Source organism: Clupea harengus, chromosome 24 (genome assembly GCF_900700415.2).
Source record: "Clupea harengus chromosome 24, Ch_v2.0.2, whole genome shotgun sequence".
NCBI lineage: Eukaryota > Metazoa > Chordata > Actinopteri > Clupeiformes > Clupeidae > Clupea > Clupea harengus.
In genome coordinates, this window is record NC_045175.1 from 4,030,817 (window position 1) to 4,054,827 (window position 24,011).

The following is a 24,011-nucleotide window of genomic DNA, read 5'->3' on the forward strand; positions in this document are numbered from 1 at the left end:
ATAAAAAGTGGTGGCAGCTCGCACACGGCCCAGATCGTTTGAAATATTTAAAGTGCCACTGTCTGGTTTGGGGCGACCGCATCAAAAATGTCTCGGGCAACGTGTGCGAACCACAACATGGTGCACTCTCTTTAAGCTCGGGCTCTTTCGCCTCTTGTGGGAAAATTATTATTTCTTCACTCTCAGTTAAACGCCTGTGACGGTTTCATTCTCAGCTTTTTACAACATCGAGACGACCGTCGTTGAACACTGAGAAAAGTGACTTTTTAAACTAATGAGTGGTAGTAATTCCATAGGAAATTGCCTTTTAAAATTACAGATGGCCGGCTTAGTGTTTGGACAAGAGAAGCCTATCCCATCCCAGTGCAGAGAAAAAGAAGGCTAGTGATGAAAGACATACAGGGAGATCCAATGCTACGTGAGATATAACCATTAATATTTATGACGTCTATATGTCACACTTAACGTCCAAAACAGAATTACGAGTTCTGATTGGCAGTAGATGGAGAGGATGGCACTGGCTGACCAAACAGCAGTGGAATGTCTAGACTTTTCCTCAGTAACTTGAGTCTGCTGTGTCAACTCTCCACCTGTCCTCAGCAGCCATTTTACCATATGTTCCTCCAGTAGTGGATGTAGCCTGTATTCATCAGTACAGCTGAATTCATGCGACTGCTTTTTGAATGCGCTGTCAACATTACCACTTAAAGAAAAACAAACAGTGAATTTGAATCAATACTTTACATGCAGGTTTAAGACTTCATAACACACACACACACACACACACAACTACCCAACTAACCATCCCCAACACACACACACACACACACAGACACACACACACACACACACCCCTCCAGCTCCTCCTCAGTGAGCAGAGTCTGGCAGTGCAGTTCTAGATGTGAATCATTCCAGGTGGCAAAAGCAATTGTTTCACTGTCCCTCTGGATCTCATCAGGCAGGTACATTCTCACCCTCTAAATCCCTTGCACTGAACAGAGTGACTGATTTATTGCGACACATTGAAAGGCTAAAGATAATTGTATTTCTGTACTAAGCAGCTGGTCCATAGTTCACTACTGAGTTGGAATTTCAAAGAAACGAGCCATTCGTTTTATAAATCAGTTTGGGCTTTAATAAGTAAGTGCAATTAATTTGCAATTATGTGCTTCCAAATAGATGGAATTAATTAATTACAAATAATATGTTTTCAAGTGGCTGCAAGACTATGGATTTATGCATACTTTAGTACAATGTTGTTAAATAGCAACAGCTAGTGCTGTAATGGTTTATGTACTAAAACCATATTGCACTTTCTCTGACAGGCTCCCCCAGACTTTGCCATGTGTGTGCCTAATAAATGTAATTGTTACTCTCAGGAGAGTGAGTGAGAGAGTGAGTGAGAGAGAGAGAGAGAGAGAGAGAGAGAGAGAGAGAGAGAGAGAGAGAGAGAGAGAGAGAGAGAGAAAAATGTCATAGCATTTCTGAGAAAGAGTGTGGCTGAGCGAGAGGACCTTTTAAAACGAAGGCCGAGGTCTGGATATTGAATGTGAAAGCCATTTTGTATCATGTATTCACATGGAATACATATTACTAACATATGTAACATGAAAAAGCTAACACTGAAAGTAGCTCTATTCCACCAGGACCATGAAACAACCTCTATGACTGGCTGCCTGGGAATACCTTATTGTAGTCTAGTTGGTTTCATAAAAGGAGGAACTTTATTCGTGTATGGCATTTTAAGACAAATCAGATGAAATTCTTCATAAAAAAAACTTCAATATGCTTTGCACTGATGTCAAGTTCTAAGATAGCAATAAAAGCAGACTTGAACACATTCTTTTAAAAAAGAAGTTTAAACCTGCTTTTGCTATAAAACTTTGAAAACATCTGCTAGCCTCAAACAATGTTAACATCGATGGCGATAGAATATGAGGATTTCTCAACCTATAGCCAGCACATGTTTATACCATTCTTATTTGGATGAATTCTCATCATTAAAGGAAGGACTGGTGTGGAGACACAGAAGGGGAACCTCAACCGTCGATGACAGCACCTACATTACGAAAAATAAAGTGGAGGCTATTATATTCACATTATCAACACGGTCCAGATTTGTCCTGTCGTTGCAAACCTGCGCACCTTCCGCACAAGCTCCACCCGCTGCCGCGTAGGAGAGTATAAACCAGCCTTCTAGGCACAGCCAAGGACCTGAGATGTGGCTGGAGCTTCAGCCGGTATTTTGGAGCAACACGAGCATAGTCCTCAGTTATTTCAAGGAATACACGTGTAAGCAGAGGAGGATGATCTGCGGTTAGACGTGAATCCCGCATGGAGGCGAGCTTGTAGTCTCTCCTCGCTTACGTCTCACCCAGGCTATTAGGATTAAAACAAACAAAAAAACGCAACTTTGACGGACATTTGGGCACTGCAGTAAGACACAAGAACAATTCTTTGCTTGCTTTGTGGACGACACATATACAGTTACTTAAATAATATTTGATTTCTTCCCATAAAAAAACACGCTTCGTCTGACCAGTTTGGATGTCCACTGAAGTCAACTCCATGAGCATCACCAACTGGAGAGTGCATGTGTTTTAATGTCAGTTTTTGTGTCGCTCGTTGATTCCCAGTGATTTGCGTGGATATACAGCAATGACATTTCGAAGATGAGCGATTTTCACTCCGTATTTTCAAGAGGATTAAACCTTCGCTCGTCCAATCCTGGAGTTGCCGAAGTCGTCCTCGTTGCGTGTCCTCTTCGGGTGGCCCAAAATCGGAGGAATTGAGATGCAATTGTTACATGAATGCCGCGCCGAACTCAAGGCTTTATCAAGCCGTCCGCTTCCTCATATTTGAGACAACGGAACAACCATCGCATTTCTGGTTGGAGAAGGAGATAAATTGTTCTTAAATTCCCGTCGGGAAGAATTGTATTTTCCCAAGACCTTGCATTAGTGGAGTGGTACTCATGCAGGGCTATCTATGCTGCGGGAGCCAGCACAGAGTTTGTAAAACTTCAAAATGAGGCTTAGAAATTCGGGATTAGGCTATCTGTAAGTGAAACCCATGTCAATAGACTATCTCAGTGGTTATTTACTCACCGCCAATAGCCAATTTAATCTCTGGCAATAAAACTGTTTTCTCTTTCAGGTTACTGCAGTTTATAGCGCTGTCTTTCCACACACAGGTAGGTTTATATCCCCATGCTGTGGGCCTACGCTTCTTGCAGACTGAAACCACGCTATTATTTTGCGCTGGACCCTTAAAATTATAGTGCCACCATATTTCAGTCAATAATAAAAAAGCAATATTGAGTTATAACGGCCGAACCTTGGGTTATTTATTTAAAAGCTCTTTTGCCGCAATAAATGTGTTATAACCATGCAAACATCACATTATTACCTAAGTACTTGGCAAATATTCAAACATCTTGAAAAGAGGTCAAACGAAACTCAAATGGTAATTGTTATAACATCTGGATATGGCGCATGGCTGCATTGAAAAAGAATCGTTAAGGGAAATAGTCCAGGGAGACAAGGGGTCAAAGGTCATTCACGGTAAAACAACCTATCAGAGGCATGTCATCTCATGTCATTATAACGAGGTCAACATCATTGCCTGCTTACTTGTTAGTGACCATCGAGAGGTTATTATATGTGTTTGTTTGTTTCTTGAGATCACCTATTAAGATCATGGTCTGGTGTATTGAATTTTAAACTTGTTATTTTAACCAAGTAAATTAGGCTTTGGTCTTTGGTATAATCAGAGAAAAAAACACCGTTATCTTAGTTTAGTATACTACTGATAGCCTTAAAATGTAATTGACAACTGCCGCGCTTTGTTATCATCCAACTCCATCTATCCATTGTCGATTTATTTTGAACAGATCTCTGAACAGTCCCCGCCAAACTTTAAGCACCACGTCAATGAGCAAAGCCGCCTGTCGGATAGAATGAGCCGAAGAGTGACCAGAACATATCAGCTGTATAGCCGGACAAGTGGCAAACATGTACAGGTGCTCGGAAACAAAAGGGTCAATGCCAACGGCGAAGACGGAGATATCCATGGTGAGTCGTACACGCCTGTGTCTGGCGATCATGCATGCTGTTACAGTTTACGGAGATAAGTTCCTAATACTGAAAGATAAAAAGCAGATTGTGGTCTATCTATACGCATAACCTGTGTTGAAGTATTTAAAATGTAGTGGCTTTTAAAGCAGCACGACTACACTGCGGCTAATTTAAACCCTTTCATAGGACAGGTCTGCTTTTCTGCCACACTGCGATCCGTTTTCAGTCCCAACATTGTGGTTAACTGTGGTTTGTCCAATGGACAATGTTCGGCTGCTTTAAGTAGAATGTTGTGAATGTTCGGTTTAGGTGAGAGGGAGCAAGAAGCCAACATTTGAAATGGATTATATATTCTCGGTTATATTGATGACTGGCTGATGTCAGTAGAAAGCCATGCTTCTGGAAAACCGATTAGGATTCATCTTACCTCTCTTAACATTTCCTTAATAGCTGTCTCTGTATGAACTTGAAGGATTGATATACGACTTGCAATATTTGGACTTGAAACATATTCCTTACCCACGATTCATTCGAAAATAATGATTGAGGCTACTAGAGAATTAAGTGCGCAATAGTGTGCTATGCATTCAAACATTGCACGCAGCGAACAGGGCACGGCGTCCCACAGAGTTTCAACCAATCCACACTTATGTATGCGTTTTAAATGCTGGCTCTGGACAAATTCTGAAACTATGCATGTTGAACTATGCAACTATGAAGGTTTCCTATGAAGTGAAGTTTTTCTTATGTGTTTCCCAAATTGGTTTGAAAAAATGGTTTATTTAATTTGAATAATGCACTGAATTGAATTCTGTAACATCATGAAAATATATCTCAGCATCTTATTTTCAACCACCATTTACTTTCTCTGTCAACCCCCCCCCCCCCCCCCCACACACACACACACACACACACACACGCAGACACTCACACACCACACACACATTTACATTTACAGCATGTATTGCACACTTTGCATTTGTACAAACACATCATGCACTGTGCATTTTCTTAGTCTCACACATACACTCCCTCTCACTTGCAGTCATGCACACAAACACAAACACAAACTGGCTTAAACACAGACACACACACACACGCAGGCAGGCACACATTCCAACAATGACAGGCCACGACTCTAAGCTGTATGTCATATGTGGGTGTCTTTGCTGTTTCAGCTCCAAGTCTGACCGCTGCTTTGCACTGGTGGCTTGTGCTGTTCACACACACACACACACTTTTTTCCCCTCTCTCTCTCTCACACACACACACACACACACACACACACACACACACACAGATGAACACGCACACTGTCTTGATTGATTTGCATGCAGCTTGGGAGGCTGTGAGTGCAATTGCAAGTTAATCATCCCTAGACACCACGCGTTCCCAAACCAAAGTGAAGAATTTCAGGGAAAGGGTTGCTTTTTTTAACTGAGTGTTTTTTCTCCTTTGTTTGTTTGTTTGTTTGTAGCCAAACTCATCGTGGAGACAGACTCGTTTGGGAGCCGGATTCGTATCAGAGGAGCAAAGACAGGATACTACATCTGCATGAACAAGAAAGGAAAGCTCATTGGAAGGGTGAGACACCGTGGCTTTTTTATGATGATACCATTTTTTTATGATTTCTCTCAAGATACAATACACTGAAGTCATGTAGCAGGTGCTTATGTAGTCTATCACACACTGCCTTTCCTCATTCCACAGTTATACATTTTGCAGTTTAGTATCGATCAGATGGTCAACAATTCCCTTGGAAGTGAAATAACCCAGTGAGTCATTTACCCCCCTCCCCCGACTCAGAAACTCACTCATATTTTGCTCCTTCTCTGTGTACCTATCTGCCCCACCCAGAAAAAGGGTCACGGTCGGGACTGCATCTTCACGGAGATCGTGCTGGAGAACAACTACACGGCTCTGCAGAACGCCAAGTACAAGAGCTGGTACATGGCCTTCACCCGCAAGGGGCGGCCGCGCAAGGCCTCGCGCACCCGCCAGCACCAGCGGGAGTCGCACTTCATGAAGCGGCTGCCCCGCGGCCACCTCCTCAGCGAGAGGAGGCCCTTCGACATCATCCCCTTCCCTACGGGCCGAAGGACTAAACAGGCGCGTCAGCAGGCTGTGAACCGGTAGAGGATTCCTGGTCTGCTCCGCTATAGCCTGAGGACATACAGAGAGAGGCTCTCGAGAGAGGATGTGGTTTTTCCAATGTTCGAAAATACTTTGTAGTGTTTTTTTTTCATGTTCTAAATACTGGGATATATCTAATTAAGTGTATCTAATTGCTGAGTTACTCCCACGCCATACACTTATACAGATTTAAAAAACAAAAACAAACAAACAAAAAAACACACACACACAAAAAAAAACTCTAAATGATGCATGATGAGTATTTTTATCTGTTTGCGTTAACGAATTCCTGGAGAATCAAGGTACTGGACTGAATGTGCTTGCAGTGGGCGGCTCATACCTCCCTGCTGAGACTTTGGAGGCGAACGACGATAAACTTACTGTCAAGGAATGTCACAATATTCATCTGAATATTACACACAAACATGGCAGCTGCTTCTGGACTGGAAAGTTACTACAAATCATTATAGATAATGATGTAATCACAACCATTTGTGGAATAGTTTTAGCCTTACACACATTTTTGTCTGTTTTATACATACATGAATATATATATATATATATTTTTATTGCAAGATTTGTAAAAAAAAAAAAAAAATGTAATGTAAAATACTTTAAAAAGGACGAAAATATTTATTTTAGAGTGTATTAAATTCACTAAAGAGCATTTTGATTTGACGTGAGAACTTCTATGGGAGGATGTGGGGTGTGTGGGGGGGGAAGAGGAAGACTGTTGTCCATTCAGCTGACCTATGGGGCTTGACTCCCAGGCTCATTTGAAGATTTCCCCTGGTAAACATTATTTACTTTGCCACTAAGATTTTTTAGGTCTGAAGAGATTTTTTTCTTTCCCCTGGTTTGACGTTTTGGGGTTTCTAAAGACCCTATTCAGGTTGGGAGGCCTGGGGAGGAAGCCAGCAAGCCAGAGCCCAAATGAGGACTCCCGGAGCAATAAGGCCAAAACAAAAGGATCAGGACCAAATGGCCTTTGTATTGACACAGGCAGCCCCAGTCATTTCACTGTGAAACTGTTTAGAGAATCTATACATATACACTGTATACGTATATACACAAACACACATATATTTCTTTAGTTTACAGCCGATAGTGTTAGGGTGCACCTGTTGTTTTTATTTTCTTTTTGGATGTTTTTTCCTTGTACCCCCAGCTTCACTCAACCACCACCCCGCTCACCCCCCCAAAACCCACCCCGCCAAGCCAAAGAAGAAACCCCGAAAAGCCAAAGCCCCAGATAACTGCGAAGCAATATCTGTGACAGGCCACTGAATTCAATGTGCTCAGCAAGTGAGACTGGGGCCTGAATAGCCCGGGCCGAGCATTAAAAGCGGTGAGGTCAGCCCACCATTTTGGCTCCAAACAAAGGTTACCACCATGTAGTTGCATTTCTCGGGATCACACACCGTAACCCCCTGATCAAATGGGCCCTTTGTGGCCCCCTGTATAAAGAAACATGTTATACAATGGCGGGTTCGCACAATAACATGAGGAGGGGTCAGTTATCAAAAAGAACGCCAGTCACACAGGGAGAGAAGAAAGCCACCGGGAGCCTGTGAGGCGAGATGCAGCAGAGGCCTGAAAGGGCCGTCAGTGGCTGGGAAGAGGCATTCGGGAATGAAATGAAAAAGCCAGAAAGAAACTGCTCTCCCTCTCCCTCTTTCTCTCTCTCTCCAGAGGCAGCTGGGCATGACCACAGAGGCCAGGCAACGGGGGGATAGACAGAGAGAGAGAGAGAGAGAGAGAGAGAGAGAGAGAGAGAGAGAGAGAGAGAGAAAGGAGACACTGAAAGACAGGGGGGGAAAAGAGAGGGTGACAGGGACAGAGAGAGGGACACTCTAAACAGAGAATCAGAGCGCAGTGTAGTGCAGTGTAGTGCAGTGCCCCACACTTTCCCAGGATTGTCCTCTCTCAGTCAGGCTGCTTGGCCTGGGTCCATGCGCAAACCCATCCACCCGAGTTTTGATCATTTACTGACAGACGCCGGATGAAATACGGAGGAACACACAACAAAACAGCAGAACACATACCGTCGTGTGGCCGAGGCCCAAATATTCACTGGTGGCTCTTAGTAAATGAAACAACATTTGTTTTTACAATAACAAATTCTACGAGAAAAAAAAAAAAAAGAATACCTCCATTTTTGTTTAATTGTTATTACAGGCAAACCAGTAAATTATGGGCTGTTTTGAGTTCTCAGAAGGTGCCTGGTTGCTTCCTCAACAATGCAACAGATGTTGCTGAGATGTTAGGCGCGGCGCAGATGAAAGCTCATGATCTTCCTGTCGTGGGGTCAATAGGTTCTGACAACAATCACATTTGGACCCCTGCACCACTGTCATAACAATAACCCAGCTAGATAGGCCCTGCCATGAGAGTGAGCCTGCCACATATGGCAAGACAGTGTCCCGAAAACCATATGTCACCACATTGTGAGTATATAATCTTGGCTGTGAGCTACATTGAGAGGACGAAAGCCAGACTAACCATGCAATCCCAGTTAACCCCGCGCGTGCCGGACTCTCCCTCCAGCATGGCGAGGCTCACCTTGGCCTCTGGCCAAAACGCGTCTCCAGGGCAGATGAGAGGTTTCTGCTGCATGTCGCTGCAGATAGCTGGGAACAGTAGCGTGGAATCTTCGGGCAGGAGAACAGAAGCTCCTGTGTTGGCTCCGGGGCCGGCGTAGGTTCTGTCTTGCAGCAGCACTCCAATGAGGTGAACAGATGTGAAGGGGATGGAAAACAGCTCTTCTCCAAGGCTGGAGGGTCTACGACGGTCATTAAGTCCCCGTGTTTTCAAGGACAATATCCACTCGGAGACGCTGTTTCTCGCCGGCGTGAACCGCTCGCCGATTGGAGGATCGGCAAAGATCGTGGCCGTGGATACACACACCAAAAAATCCGATGCACCTGTTCAGAGCCATGACAGATGCCAGGGAGGTGTCTCCTTAAAAGCTGCCTGAACTTTCTAGTTGGAGTAAGAAGTTGCTAAACATATGTCTTTAAATTCCATAGTTTGTGTTTGTGCGTTCATGGCTCACGCCGCGCACAATGGTGAGACAGACCATAGTGTGAGAGTGTGGTTAAGTGTCTGTTTTTAGTGTTTGCTTACTGGGTTTGGCAAGGAGGCTTAGGCTTAGGGACAGTGGAGAGGGAGGCTAAGGATCGCAAGAGCGAAGACCTCTGTATTTGCATGGTATTGTTCCTCTGTCTTGTTTGCATCTAAATATGCACACGACGACCAGTGGTGTTTTGTGCCGAACCGTTCCTCACAAGAGGCTGTGGAACAAAGGTTTATGGCATTGTGGCTCGACAGGCCGGGAACAAAAACACGCCTAAACAGGAGGAAAAAAAATCATTGCAATCCCTTAAGTCCTATGCGTGCCTTCTTAAACTCTGACAAACACACTTTAAAGCGTGCTCCTGTTAAGTGGGAGTGTTTTTTTTGTTTTTTTGTTTGCAATATGGCTGAAGGCTTGATCTCCTCTTCTTGATTTGCAGTAGAGGATTTTTGTTTTGGTTTATTTCCTTTTAAGAAAATCGGTCCAGTACCGAGTTTGAACGCTAAAACCGGCAACCGCAAAACGGCTTTACAATGGAATCCTACGGGGCAAGCATGCATGTCAAAGTAAACCACTTGTTTTCACCACTGAACAGGCTTTTATATGTTATTATAAGGGTCTGACAACAGGTAAAGGATCCCTACAGAGATACACCTGCGTCTGTTTACCTCAGTATCCGTAAAGAAAACAGTTTCTACAGTCAGTGTTTGACCTTTCTCTGATGTAGCACCCCATTCAGTGCCTGTGGCCGATTGGCCTACCGTGTGGTGCTGGAGTGGGCACTCAAAGGAGAGCACCTCCCTTCGATCATCGACAACAGACACTGAATGGAGCCACACGCTGGCTGGAACGCAATGTGGCTCTCTGAATGGGTGCCACTGGTTAAAACTAAAAAAGAGAGTGAAACTAACCTTAGGAAATGCTAGAGGTTTGAGGATGGGGGTTTGAGTAAAGTTGCTTTGGAAACTTTGGATAAGGTACAGTTTTATTGAAAAAAATACGTTGACACATATTGATTATGCACACCAATCGTCTTACTTGTTAAGGCCAATAATTCAGTTCAAGCAATAATTGACTGAACAAATACGTCTTTCACATCAATCTGTTAATTACGTCATATATCCAGCATCGGACCATTGAAATATTTATCTTACATTTTTCTTCTGGTACTTCTGAAATATTCCAGTATCCCCCCCATAGAAATGTTGATTTGGAAGTCCTCTATGTATTACCGGTACACAAAGTGGGCCAGGGATCTTCTCTTGGGTACCAAACCTGTGAGGTGAAGTAAGAGGATGGTCCCCGATTCCTCACTGGGTTTTACAGTCGATGTCTCCTTCGTTCGATCCCTTCAGCTTCTTCAGTTCTCTCATCATCTCCTGCTCGAGGCTCAACAACTCCTTGGGCTTCTTGTACTGCAACAGATCCAGAGAACATTTGAACAGCCAAGCTGTGCTTATCAACCAAGGCATGGTACCAGTTTCTGCAAGAACCACAATTGACCTAAGACCACACCCTTCAAATTTTCTATGGGATATTTCTCTCAGTTGGGACTTCTCAGAACGCCAAACCACTTTGGCGAAAAGTTGTATGGTTGGTAACATTGGTGATATCCCAGGAGAGAGCAGAGCAAAGTACTGAGAGCAAGTTCTGCCGTAACTTACACTGATGATCAAAGTGTTGTTGGCATGAGTGTGGCTGATGGCCGAGTCCTCAAGAGGCAGCTGGCAGCGGTCTAAATCTGGAATGGTGAACTTCTTGTAGTACCTGTGAAGAAATATAGGGATCAAAACAAGGCAAGGTTTGCAAGGGACCATAGACATATATAGATGTCTATGCAAGGGACTGTCACTATATTGGTCTAGCAGTGCCACCTGCTGGACTAGCTTGTTAACTACACGACATACACAGAACATTTTAGAACCAGACTTCAGGATATATTTGTTTGCTAGCAATCACCAGTGAGAAATGTAGAGCTGGGCAAAATTGATATTTTGGGATAACATGTTACATTTACCCACTCATGAATGTCTCAGATTCCTCAAACTAAACTGGTTTCTATGGCAACACCTTCTTCAAAACCTTATTGTAACTTCATGTTAGACAGCTAGGATAAGAGCATTCCCAAAACAGCTAGCGATAGCATGTCAGCGTCTTATAATTTAACACAGACCATAATGTATTGCCTCAATAGGCAATGACAAAAGAGCATTCTTTTAAATATGGAATGTAAGTTTTCATTGCAACTACATTTTTGAGTTTTCTGACTCACTCTGTAGCCGATTAGCTCTTTGTATATGAATACCTTTTTGTTCTAATCACTTCATCTGTTTACAGTTCATGAATACAGTGTTAAATAACACAAAGATTCTGAACAAAATAAGCCACATTTTTGCTTTTTGAATGTACTTTTTGTTGGATGTTCTTATTATGCAGACCCGCTCCACAGGCTCTATAGTCAGGCTGTAGACCTCTTTGGGGTATGGAAGGTTTCGGACTCTCCACTGAAAACTAGTTTTTGTGTCGTTGCGCAGGAACACAGGCTGTAGGAAACAGACAAACAAACAAACAAACAAACAAAAAACATTATATCACTGTATGCAAACCCCAATTTTGAAGGAAAATAAAAACTTGATGAATATAAGACTGACTTGGTCTTGACTGAATACAATAACAACCATGGCAAGACATAAGTGACAGTGAATTTAATTAAAACAATCAATTGAGTAAATCTTACATTGGAGCTGTTTTCCTTGATAGAATCTTGCTCCACTGGAAGTGGTGAAGGCTGAGGGTTGCCAACCTCGACTTGCCATGCTCCACTTCCTCCTAGGGTAGTTTTCGCGCGCCACTTTCTGACTGATGATGAAAAACCAAGAATAGTTTCTTGAGACGCCAAGATAGATACCCTTCCCAAACTGTGCTTATAGTAAACGAATGAAATCGAGCCAGCAAACTCGTGTGCTGAGAACCTGTAAAATGATGTGACGACTTACGTATGAGCTCGTCGGTTTTCATGTCATATTCCTCTGCCATCTCTTTCACATCACTAAACAAGTAATGAACTTTCCTTTTACCTGAAATATTGCAAAACATTCACTCATAAGTTAACGTTAACTAACTGGCGTGCTATGTTAACTTACAACACCACAGGCATATGGCTAAATTAACTTAGCTGGCGTGTTGAGCTAGTCAACATTACCTACATCACGTGTAAAGCTAACAGCTGTTTCTGCTGATTAGTATAATAATATCTCGCGCATGTACACGGCCAAAAATCTAGCTACATACACGTTAACATACCATCGCTTATTATTGCGGTTTTCTTCGATGCTTTTAGTTGATCTATCCAGCTCTGCACAGCCATGACGAAGGTCTCAGATTCCTCAAACTAAACTGGTTTCTATGGCAACAACTTCTTCAAAACCTTATTGTAACTTCATGTTAGACAGCTATCGTAGCTAGGATAAGAACATTCCCAAAACAGCTAGCGATAGCGTGTCAGTGTCTTATAATTTAACACAGACCATAACAGGAAAGAATCATATGTTTTTAAGTATCATCCTCGTGATTTCATGAGCTATCAAGTTAGCTTGTCTGATGAGGTTCCAAGTGTGACCCGGAAGTATTTCGTTCAAACTGAAATAGGCAAACAGGATTTTGTTTTGGTCGTGGGTCAGTTTTGGTAAGTAGCCCTGTAGACGAAATTAGTTTTAGATCAAATTGAGACTGAGTTGTGGATCACAGCATGATATTTGCAAAACTATCAGTGGTTTTAAAGGCATAACTTAAAGTACCATAACGTTCACTGCATGGATTTTGTTCCCTAATGTTTCGTCTTCCAATCGTTGTTGTCTATCTACCTAACGTATGCTAAGAAGGCTAAAATGTATACGTTAGAGCACATAAAGCAGATTTTCATGGTAGCTATATGTGTTTGATCTAATTTAATTAGAGGTTTATCGTTTATTTTGCGGTAGATATTGGTGGTGGCATAGAATTATTTGTTTTATGAATTGTAAGAACATGAATGCAGTTTGAGTGTCTTACGTATTTCAAACATGTCGGTAGGGTATGTCTCAGCGGAATGGAGGCCCACGGTATTTTAAAAGCTTTTCCAAAAGTGAAGCGATCAAAGGTCGCCGAGACCAAGGACGCACCTCCACGCAAGAAGACGTCGGACGAAAATGTAACAGGTAAAAGCTTGTGTGTGTGTGTGTGTGTGTGTGTGTGTGTGTGTGTGTGTGAGATTGAGGGAAGGAGGTAACTTAAACCCTGTACCTCTTGAACCATCAAAGCTCTCATGTTTCTAAGCTCGTTTCTTCGTTTCCTTGCTTGCAGGCACTGTGTTCCAAGATGTCTCAGTACACATCCTTCCATCTGGCATCGGGAAAGCCAGATGTGAGATCTTCCAGAGACAGATCACCCAGAATGGGGGAAAGATTGAGGATGCATTAGGCCCCAGTGTCACCCATGTCATAGTGGAGGACACCATGGACTGTGAGCGGGCCTTGAGGCTGCTGAAAGTAGACACCTTGCCTTCCTTAGTGAAGCTGGTGAAGTGTTCTTGGCTTAGCGCATGCATCTCTGAAAAACGGTTACTGGACACTACAGCCCACGGTCTCCTTCTCCCAGACAGGTAGCAATGACCTTGTTTCTGTCAGAAAGCTTAAATTGTTCCTTGTGTGACTGTAAAGTTAATCATCTGTGTCTTCTCACATCATAAATGGCTTGGATAGTGTATATTACTTCTGTGTAGCTTAGTGTTACTGATAGTCATGCACTTCTGTCATGTTTTTCGGTGGTCTTTAATCCACACTGTTTATTGCATCTGTGTCATGATTTGTAGGAACATACCAGTCAGTAAAGACAAGACAAAAGAAGAGACAAGTGAAATTAAACCTATCAAAGGCGGAGTGACTCAAAAGTGTGATTTCCAATCAGTGCACAAAAACCCGGCCGAAACGGTAGGTTATGTCTAAGGAATTTTGTTTCATCACATTTAAAAAGAATGCTAATAATGCAGTCATTTAACATATGTCCTTGAATCATCTTATTGTAGAACATTGTAGAACTGAACCCTGCCAACTGATGTGCAGAAACAAATTATGACACCTTCTCTCTTGTGACACTAGATGGCGCAAACACAGACCCAGGAGGGCAAAGACAACTACAGGGATGAGGACGGTGTGTCCCAGAGTGACCTGGAGGCACTGATCAGTGGGCACCACCCTACAGAGGGTCCCTCGAGCCCAGCTACCGCCGCCACCACCACCACCACTGCTGCCACACAGCAGCCAAGCCTGCCTGGGAAGTGGGTTTGCGCCCAGTCGTCCGTGAGCAAGGGGAACAACCACAACAAGCACCTGACAGACAAGCTGGAGCCTCTGGCCAAAGCCTACACACACAAGGGGGACAGGTGGCGGGCCTTGGGTTACTCCAAAGCCGTCAACGCCCTGAAGAGTTACCACAAGCCAGTCACGTCTTATGAGGTGCAGTCCATTCTCTCGGTTTCTACATGCACTTTGTTTTGTGTTTTGTGATTTGGTCAGTACTGTTTTTTGCTGGGGTATATGCATTGTGGATTACAGGGTTGCCCCAATGCAAACATGCAATCCCATTGCCTATGTAATGATTTAGTGTTAGCACTGCACACTGAGTGTACAGTAACCCTGAATTCCTTAATGGCATCCTAGGTAGCTTTTGTCTATCAGAATGGGACACAGCATCAAATACAGTAGTTCCCTACATGTAAATATTTTACATTCTAATAAAACCCACACTGAGATTTTAAGTGATCGTTAGCTAGACTATTCAGTAGTCGCCTAACTATGACTATCTGTTTACTTACCCATGTCACTTGCAGGATCAGGAATTGCTCAATGACTCATCCTACTAGTCAGATGTAAACAATTAAAAACAAGATCGCTCTGTAGACATTTCAAAAGCAAGGGATGACTGCATTGTGTTTAGTAGGCCACAACGACACTCAAGCTTTGAATTAATGCCAATGTGTGAATGTAAAGAAACCTTTTTTTTGTTTGCATCAAACTTATTGTGGAACCCCAACAAATTGAAGTGATGGCAGCACAACTCTCTGTAATGTAATGCTTCATAATGATGGGTCCCCCCTTATGTGCCGTGGTTCTGCTTAAGGTTCCTTCCTGATTAACAGGGAGTTTTTCCTTGCCCCTCTTGCCATTGTGCTTGCTCTAAGGGGGTCCAGGCACTGGGCTCTGTGAAGCGCCTTGAGACAATTTTGTTGTTTTGGCGCTATATAAATAAAATTGAATTGAATTGAAGCACATGCGCAATTGGGGATTGACATGGATGTCTTTTTTGGGACAACAGGAGGCATGTCAGATCCCAGGCATCGGCCACCGAATGGCCGACAAGATCATGGAGATCATGGAGAGCGGGCACCTCCGCAAGCTGGATCACATGGGGGAGGACGTGCCTGTGCTGGAGCTCTTCTCAAACATCTGGGGAGTGGGAGCCAAAACTGCACATCTGTGGTACCAGTTGGTGAGAGATAGGCCTTTGCAGGTCTTACATAGTTTATCAGTGCAATATGTAGGTTTTTAGGCTGCAATAAGCTGCTATGTCAAACAAGACATTTCCAGATCAGTGAAAGGGAAGTTATGATGATCCTGTTTATTGCTATTCCAGTTTGATCTCTGCGCCTTCATTCAGCATTTTAGGTTTTTTCCAAGGTCGTTAACATTTCTAGGGCCAGACAAGTTTAATGACATGCCACAAAAGGCTTGGAACAGACAAGCAAGTAGCTTTCAAATGCTCATCAATATTAGAAATATTATTTTATTTTATTATTTTTTGTAACATACCTTGAGAATAGCATCATTGTTATAAGTCTTTAATGACTTTTGACAGCATGTCCTTAGCATTATTTGCACAAAACAACTTTTTTTATTTTTTTTTATTCTGACCATTACTCTTGTACCTGATCCAGAATGACTTGGATCCATAGTAACTGATGAAGCCATTCTGAAATGAATGTGTGGCTCTTGTGTGTTCAGTACAACCGTTGGAGTTACCAGAACTCGCAGTGCTCATCATTTTCTGTTGAAATTAATAGCACAGCTGTGGTTGTAATAGATATGTATTGAAACAAGGAACGCTTTAAATATGTCTGCTACTTTTCCTTTTTGCTTTAAATTGATTTTCTCAGGGGTTTCGCACCTTGGAAGATATCCGCACCAAAGCAACTTTAAATCACACGCAGCAAATTGGACTGAAACACTACGACGACTTTCTGGATCGAATGCCACGAGACGAAGCATCTGCCATCGAGAAGACCGTACGTTTACTTTGACGTAGTGCCTATCTAAATAATTAACACACCGTAAACAGCTTACGAATGATATAAGCTTATAACGATATCCCGACGAAAGAGAAACCTATAAATATTCTACGGCTTCCACATGAATTTTTACTCCCACCATCAGATTTATGTTTGCGCCGTTAAGTCGTGAAAGAATCGGCATCTCCTGGAATTCGTCATGCTAATAAGTAAAAAGCAAAGCTTGTAAGGCCGAGCAGGACATTAAAATAAACAGGGCATGAACACAAGTTTGCATTGGCCCCGGCACATTGTCAATCTTCCTCCCTCTGTGCTTGATTGAGAAAGCAGAGCGCTGTGAGTTGAGCGTTCACTCCCTGAGAGGGGGAGTGAGGAGGGGGGGGGGGGGGGGGGGGGGGGGTTAGGGCAAGGGAGTTGGGGTGGGGTGGGGTGAGTGTTTGGGGTGGGTGTGTATTGGGAAGGAGGAGAGCTCCCGAAGCTTGGCGCAGCATAGGTCGGTCAGCGCACAGATACCTTTGGTCATTTTCGCCGGGACTTGGGGCGAGGCCAGTTGTTTTCGTGTCAGGGGTACGGCTACTTCCCGTTTCGCCTTCCCCTGGTGGGACCACTGCTGGAGATAGAAAGAGCAGATCGAGGAGATGAGTGTAGCATGTGTCCCCCTCCAGCCTGTCAGCAGTGATATGTGGAGCATGTAACCACTCCGTCTCGAATGAGTTAAGTGCCTAATTGTCGGAATGCAAGGTAGACGCAGGAGAAACACACGAGAGAGAGAGAGGGGGGGGGAGGGGGGGAGAGAAGTGGGGAGAGAGGGATTAGGGTTGGGGTAGGGGGGCGAGTGAAGGAAAAAGCAGAAGGAGAGTGTGAGAGGGAGAAAGAAAACACGGTCAACCCTCATTTGATTTGAAGCCTTCAAAACTGTGGAGGGACAGGTTTTGGAGGTAGCAGCAAGAAGCAAGGCCAGGGGAACGAGATGAGATTTCCAACACCATTTAAATTCTCTGTGACTTTGTCTCTGTTCGTTGTGTGACTAATGCATCATCACTCATGCACAGGGTATTACCTTTCCTAAGATATGCCAAATGTCGTGAAAGTTGCTCTGTCACTCACTCTTTCTTTCTATGTTTCTCCTTGTCTTGTTCTCTCTCGTCCTCTTTCTCCCTCTCCCTGTCCCATCCTTCTTTCCGTCCTTTCTTCTCTCTTTCCGGCAGGTGAGGGATGCCGCTCACGCTGTAGACCCAGGCCTGGAGGTGGTGGCCTGTGGCTCCTACCGTCGAGGGAAGGCCACGTGCGGTGACGTGGACGTCCTCATCACTCACCCGGACGGACAGTCCCACAAGGGCGTCTTCAGCCAACTGCTGCACATCCTGCACCAGAGCTGTACGGCAAGATCTGAGACATGCGCATTTAAGCACTTTTTTTTAACGTTTTTTTTGCTTCGGTGGATTTTGTTGCTTTGTCCATGTATGCCTTGCATTTAGTCAGGAAACATTGGCAAAAAAATATATAAAAACGTCATTGTAGCGCCCCAATTTTTTTAAGCTGTTATTTTAAGGTAAAATTGCTGATCCTAACCCTAACCCTAAAGTAAAATTGCTACCAACTGTTACTTTAAGATAGCTGTCTACACATTTTTATAGATCCCTAAATACTCTAGGGGAAAAACAGGGACTGTCACTGAGGCTCTCCTGGGCTATGTAATCCACAGCTGAAAATGTCAGTGTGGGGACAGCTGACAGCATCTTAAAGGCACATCAGATCTTTGTTGCAATCTCCGTTAAGGATTCTAATCCCATACATTTTCTTGTAAAATTCAGCTAATTGCTCCTCATGGTCCTCTCGCTGCCTGTTCAGTTTGTGCGCTGTGATCGTACACAGTCCAGGTAACTGTTGACCGAAACAAACATATGGTTGGTCCGAGCCATAAACGACTGTAACCAATGAATACGTTGCTTCAGGAGCATGGAAGGGAGGGGTGAAATTTCATTGGCTGTTAAACTAAATATTAACAATCTTTTGTCTGTTCTACTGTCATACTACACTTTGGTTGATTTGCTTTCTAATTGTAAATCATTGCATTCCAAACGCTTCATTGCAAGATCCGTAAAGATATAGCAATTTTAGTTAGTATTGATATTGTTTTTTTTTCTCATGGCATAATATGGCACACACTTTTTAAGTTCTAGTGATTCCTTTGAGTGATGCCGTCACCTATTTTGTTTTAGGCAAGTATCCTCCGTCGCTGTTTACACACTGATCGATTTTTTGTGTTTTATACGTAAGGCTTTCTTACGGACGACCTGGTGAGTAACGAGGACAATGGCGAGCAGAAGAAGTACATGGGCGTGTGCCGGCTACCTGGCTCCGGCTGGCGCCACCGCCGCCTGGACGTGATCGTGGTGCCCTACGCCGAGTTTGCCTGCGCCGCACTCTATTTCACCGGCTCGGCCCACTTCAACCGCTCCATGAGGGCCCTGGCCAAGACCAAGCGCATGAGCCTATCCGAGCACTCGCTGAACTGCAACGTGGTGCGGCACGGCACTGCCAAGGTGGGCTCAGGCACTCCGCTACCCACGCTCGGCGAGAAGGATGTCTTCATCCACCTGGGTGTTCCATACAGGGAACCCCATGAGAGGGACTGGTGACGTGTTTTGGGTTAAGGGATTTTCCAGACTTTTCCAGACTTCAATGGAGATATATAAGGTGTAAGGAGATTCTTCCTGTAGTTATGTCAGTTGTTATTTAATACAAATACATCTATAAAAATGAAGGAAGGCTGAGGACCTTGAAAGAAATGGAGACTGAGAAGAGTGCATAGCATAACATAATAATAATAAAATAAATCATGTTTTTTTTTTTTTTTTTTTTTTCATAATTCATGTGCAGGAGAATGTGTGTTGGTAAGTTTTAACACTGTTCAGAAGATGAATGTAGAAGAAGAGCCATGCTTTCAATGTGCTGTTTTTAAGAGAATGAAGTTAATATCTATCTATTTGAAAAAACTGTATTCCTGTCTTGAATTGAGTGTAACATAGTTGGCTTCTAATGTATGTTCTAAAATACAAGTGAAAAATAGCTGATTTATATTTTAGACTATTACTTTATTTCTAAGTCATCTTTTTTTCTCCTCTGAAGTTTAGTGACCACCTGTTTGATAGTGCTCCGTGGTGACTGCGCACTGACGTTTTATTGGTCAAGCATTGTACCTTTACAACTGGGAATCACGTTTGATTGGCTGATTCTCGTCCAGCTGGTTACTTTTGCCCAATCCCCGTGTAGAGCGCTTACTGGGCGGTCTAAGGTAGAAACACAAGTTGCTCCATCACGTTGCGCACATGGTGAAGGATGTGACTTCGCCACACCCCAGCTGATCCAGCGTTCCAGTTTGAAGGCACTGCTTGTGTAACAGCTGGATCAGCCAGTGGCACCGGTGGCAATTAGCTGCGAGAAGGTTGTGTGTCCTTCAGCTGTCCAATAATGTGCAGGCAAGAAGGCGGCGCATGCTGCGGTCTTTTTGAGTTGTGATACTACAGGACTGAATCGTAACTTAGTTCTATGTCGACAGACGACACTCAGGCAAGCCGGAGGAGGCCGAATGTGTCCTCTTTAAAAATGGGTTTATTTCTTTACGTAGCGGGTCCTGTCAAGCCTACCGAGGCTACGAGCAACGAGGTAAGTAAACTTGATGTTCTAAGCTAGGTGTTTGCTGACGCGTGTACCCTATTTACAAACTACTACAACGCGGGGACATTAATCCTGAAGAGGTCTGACGTTAGTTTAAATCCAGCTCGGAGCTCCAGCTGATTAGCTTGTTTACATAGCTAACGCAACAGCTCACAGTCGGCAATAGCATAAACTTGTCATGTTTGTACCAAGCTAGCGTTATAGCTAAATTAGATTGCTTGGGTCTGTGAGACCACTTGTAGCTGTTATAACTATGGCTGACTTTTGCTAGGTTAGTTAGCTGCTTAGCTATGGGATTGATGTCTGTTCAATAATATACATTCACATATTCTGATTATAAAGTTATATAAGTGTGTTGTTATTTGCAAGCCTGTTCCGCCACAGTTCATAGCAAGTCACCTCGGTAGTTGCACTGCGAAGTTTCATGTTCACTGCTGACACATTTACACTGTGACCGACCGTTATATTACTGATAGCAGGAGTTTCAGCACTTTCTCTTTAGCCAAAACCCTTACGATAAAAGTGAACGAGCCTAAAGTTATCTCTGAAAGATTAATATCTAAATGTAGCTAGCTGGTTGGCAGTCGCTGACCTGTTGAGTCGACCCAACTGTGACGTGAACCAATACATTGATTGTTTCAATGCGAGTACACACGGTTATCACAGCAAGTCACACGGTTTCAGACACCGTGGGTCATTTTAGGACTGCTGAAGCCATCAATTCAGACTGTCAGTGTAGCACGTGTACCAGAGAAAAAGAGTAGTGACCTATGTTTTGTCTTATCAGTTGACAGGTAGCTCGCACGGCAAGGATGTACAGTAATAGGTATTTTTATCAGACAGATGCGTGACGAGTATTACGTAATGTAATTGTATTCTAGATTATTCTCCCCGTCTTTGTTGCAAATTCGGCTAATTGACAGCTGAGCAGGGAACATGTTTGATTAGTCAGGGAAAATGTGTAGTTCGCGCGTCCTGAAGGGATTTATTTTCCGACACTGACCGGTGGACTGTACTGCTATATTACTAATATATACTATATTATCCCGCTTATTGTATTTACTTTGACAGCACAGTCAGTGTGCTCTCTATCTAAGTCTAGTGCAAAAACAAAAGCAAATTGTTCAGTAGCCTAATTATTGTAGACACTGAATCCATACATCATGCGATATGAGCCAAACGTTAAATCTCTCAGTCCTATCAAATAAATGTCAACGAATTCATTTTGACCGCAGGTTTGTGCCAGACATCGTGAACTGGCCATCATGAAACCTGACAACAGGGATTTCCCAGATAAAATAGTAGATGCATGTGAAATGTGGGTTTAATGTTTTGTAAATCAAAGAGGTCATAGGTGTGATCAGACTTGTTTAAGACAACTGATGATCATATATATATATATTACAGAGGCATATATATATATATATATATATGATATAAAAACTTCGGATAATGCACATTTCCAGTCGCAGATCAGGATTAGGCAGAACATCACACTGTGTCCCACTCTCCAGTCTGCAAAATGTATCCTGCCTGTAAACGCTTGAAGCTGGTAATGATAATGGAGTAGTGTTTTTTTAATGGCACAAGGAACAGCTATTAATAGTCAATAGCCCAAACGCCATATCTGGGTATTTGATGATCTGATCGTCATGGTAACAGCCTACTTGCCTTCTGATGGTTACACCCAGCTGAAAAATATGCCAGCAGTCTTCTCAAGTTGCTGCCACAAATATGTTGAGGAGTTCAGTGTATTCTAGTATTTATACCCATCATGCATCTCAATCTCTTGTAGAATCTTATCATTTTTATATAATAAATGTTTGTATATATGGTTAATGGTTTTTGTAAGTAACTGTTAAGTTATTAAACTTAAGCTTTTAAACTGGTTTAGGGATATCTAGGGCCTACCCCCTTTTAGGTGGTGATACTATATGACTGAACAAGGCCCGGCTCTGTGTCAACTGTCAACATGCTGGCAAGCTGGTTGACACAAGCTGGTTGACGTGTGTATAGTTTATATTTCTCACTATATCTCTTCTCTTGCGACCACAAAGGTAGGCCTTACCCATAAAAGTAGCCATTGCCTAGTTGGCCAGAACCGATACTTAAAAAAAGGAAAATAACTCAAAACGATGGTCGACAACAATTAAGGATGGCAGTTTTTTTTACTAAAGCAAATTTACACATATTGCATATTTTTGAAAAATGCTAAAAGGTCGAGACAAGGGCCTGAAAAGGGGGTTCGAGTAGGGCTGAGGAGAGGGGGTGTGAATGATGAGTCTCAATCAGCAAATTAAAATGAGACTCGCACTCGCGGGCGGGCGGGGGCTGGGGGAGGTGGGCAGCCCTTTTCATGACGTGTATATGTACCAAATGGTCGTAGATGTGTCAGCATCGGCAATGCAAGGTTCGGGATGATTTTAAACAGTAGATGGCGTGTTGAGCCATTTTCAGACCATAAAATGTATATCATTTAGCTCACAAAACATGTATACTATCTTTTTTAACTAATAACAGCAAAAATAAAAACATTCAGTTGGTATTCAACCATCCCCAGCTTCAAACCTGGTGTTTGAACGACCTGATGTTGTCTTTACACCAATCTGATCAGAACACCAAGATATGACGAACTATTAAACTAAAAGCCGTCCATTGAGTTTAGACTGTGAGCTGCCATTGAAAACAAGAGTCAGTAAAATACATGTCGATTTTTGTTTTGTTGGATTTCTACGTGACCTCGATGCCTTATGAATAATTCGAATAAATGAAATGGAGGAAAACAGCCAAGACAGTTTGTGAAAATGGACATTGGATTAAACAGACAGTAGGATTAGATTCCCTAACCAAGTTTATGCTAAGGCTGCGGCTCAAAAGGCTAGTTAGCCACGATACTTACTGCTGAAGAGGACATCATACGCAAGAAGATTGGTCCAGGTCAGTCGACAAACATCAGAAAACAAAGTCCAGTGGTTCATATTTAATCAGTCTGTCTTTTAATTGTGATGTTTATTTGCAAACAACTTCATATGCTGGCTAGGCTACAACTGAACCGACTTTGTTGCTCTACTAACGTTATATTTCACAGGCAAATAATGCTGATTAGCCACACATCTATTTTCGCAAAAAAGGAATCTGGGATTGTGTTTTTCATCACGATTTCTCTCTTTTATTGTGAGTAAAGCTGTCATATGTAATATGAAATTGACCAGATTAAACCAGCCATGACTGTACGACTGCGGGTTTGTGGTCAGCCCTCTGTATCATAAACTAACAGTGGTGGAAATGGTAGCCTACAATTTTGAGGTACTTAACCTGAGTATTTACATTTTTTTTTTTTGCTTTTTTGGGGGGCTTTTCTTTATGCCTTTATTTGGACAGGACAGTGAAGTGATGACAGGAAGCAAGGCAGAGAAGAGGTGGGGAGAGGACTGGGAAATGACATCAGGCCAGACTGTGTCCCCGTGGGCAATGGATCCCGTAAAATGGGGGGACTTATCGGCTTGCGCCACTGTGCCCCCCCCAAATATTTACATTTTATGCTACTTTATAAGTAGTAAGTAAATGATCTTAATACTTCTACCCCCACTGTAAACAAAGTACCACCCCAACGCCTCCCCTCCACCCCCACGTCTAAATTCATGTTGAGGCTTCCTCAGTTTCAAAAGTGACACACCTCTACTGCCTGTAACGTCTGTTTTCAAGCATCAGAGGGCAAATCAAT

General features: G+C 43.1%; 4 protein-coding genes across 4 annotated transcripts in view; 3 read left to right on the plus strand and 1 right to left on the minus strand.

Moving 5' to 3' along the window:
- The first annotated feature begins 2,216 nt into the window (after positions 1–2,216).
- fgf8b (fibroblast growth factor 8 b) lies at positions 2,217–10,121 on the plus strand. The gene is made up of 5 exons (XM_012817164.3): positions 2,217–3,059; positions 3,157–3,193; positions 3,893–4,073; positions 5,554–5,660; positions 5,934–10,121. Exons 1-5 carry the CDS (start codon positions 3,028–3,030, stop codon positions 6,210–6,212), a joined length of 636 nt encoding a protein of 211 aa, XP_012672618.1. The 5' UTR covers positions 2,217–3,027; the 3' UTR covers positions 6,213–10,121.
- A 131-nt stretch (positions 10,122–10,252) lies between these two features.
- dpcd (deleted in primary ciliary dyskinesia homolog (mouse)) lies at positions 10,253–12,723 on the minus strand. The gene is made up of 6 exons (XM_012817185.3): positions 12,589–12,723; positions 12,282–12,362; positions 12,023–12,144; positions 11,695–11,828; positions 10,950–11,052; positions 10,253–10,700 (listed from the first exon to the last, which is right to left on the minus strand). Exons 1-6 carry the CDS (start codon positions 12,650–12,652, stop codon positions 10,596–10,598), a joined length of 609 nt encoding a protein of 202 aa, XP_012672639.1. The 5' UTR covers positions 12,653–12,723; the 3' UTR covers positions 10,253–10,595.
- A 137-nt stretch (positions 12,724–12,860) lies between these two features.
- Positions 12,861–19,687, plus strand: poll (polymerase (DNA directed), lambda). Its single transcript, XM_012817184.3, has 9 exons — positions 12,861–12,970; positions 13,357–13,481; positions 13,627–13,924; positions 14,135–14,252; positions 14,421–14,777; positions 15,637–15,810; positions 16,475–16,603; positions 17,815–17,983; positions 18,887–19,687. Exons 1-9 carry the CDS (start codon positions 12,861–12,863, stop codon positions 19,246–19,248), a joined length of 1,842 nt encoding a protein of 613 aa, XP_012672638.2. The 3' UTR covers positions 19,249–19,687.
- A 128-nt stretch (positions 19,688–19,815) lies between these two features.
- wbp1lb (WW domain binding protein 1-like b) overlaps positions 19,816–24,011 on the plus strand; it is a 15,877-nt gene continuing 11,681 nt past the window's right edge. The window contains exon 1 of the mRNA XM_012817171.3: positions 19,816–20,275. Within this exon, the coding sequence (XP_012672625.2) occupies positions 20,159–20,275 (117 nt within the window). The 5' untranslated portion in view covers positions 19,816–20,158. The remainder of the gene's footprint in view (positions 20,276–24,011) is intronic.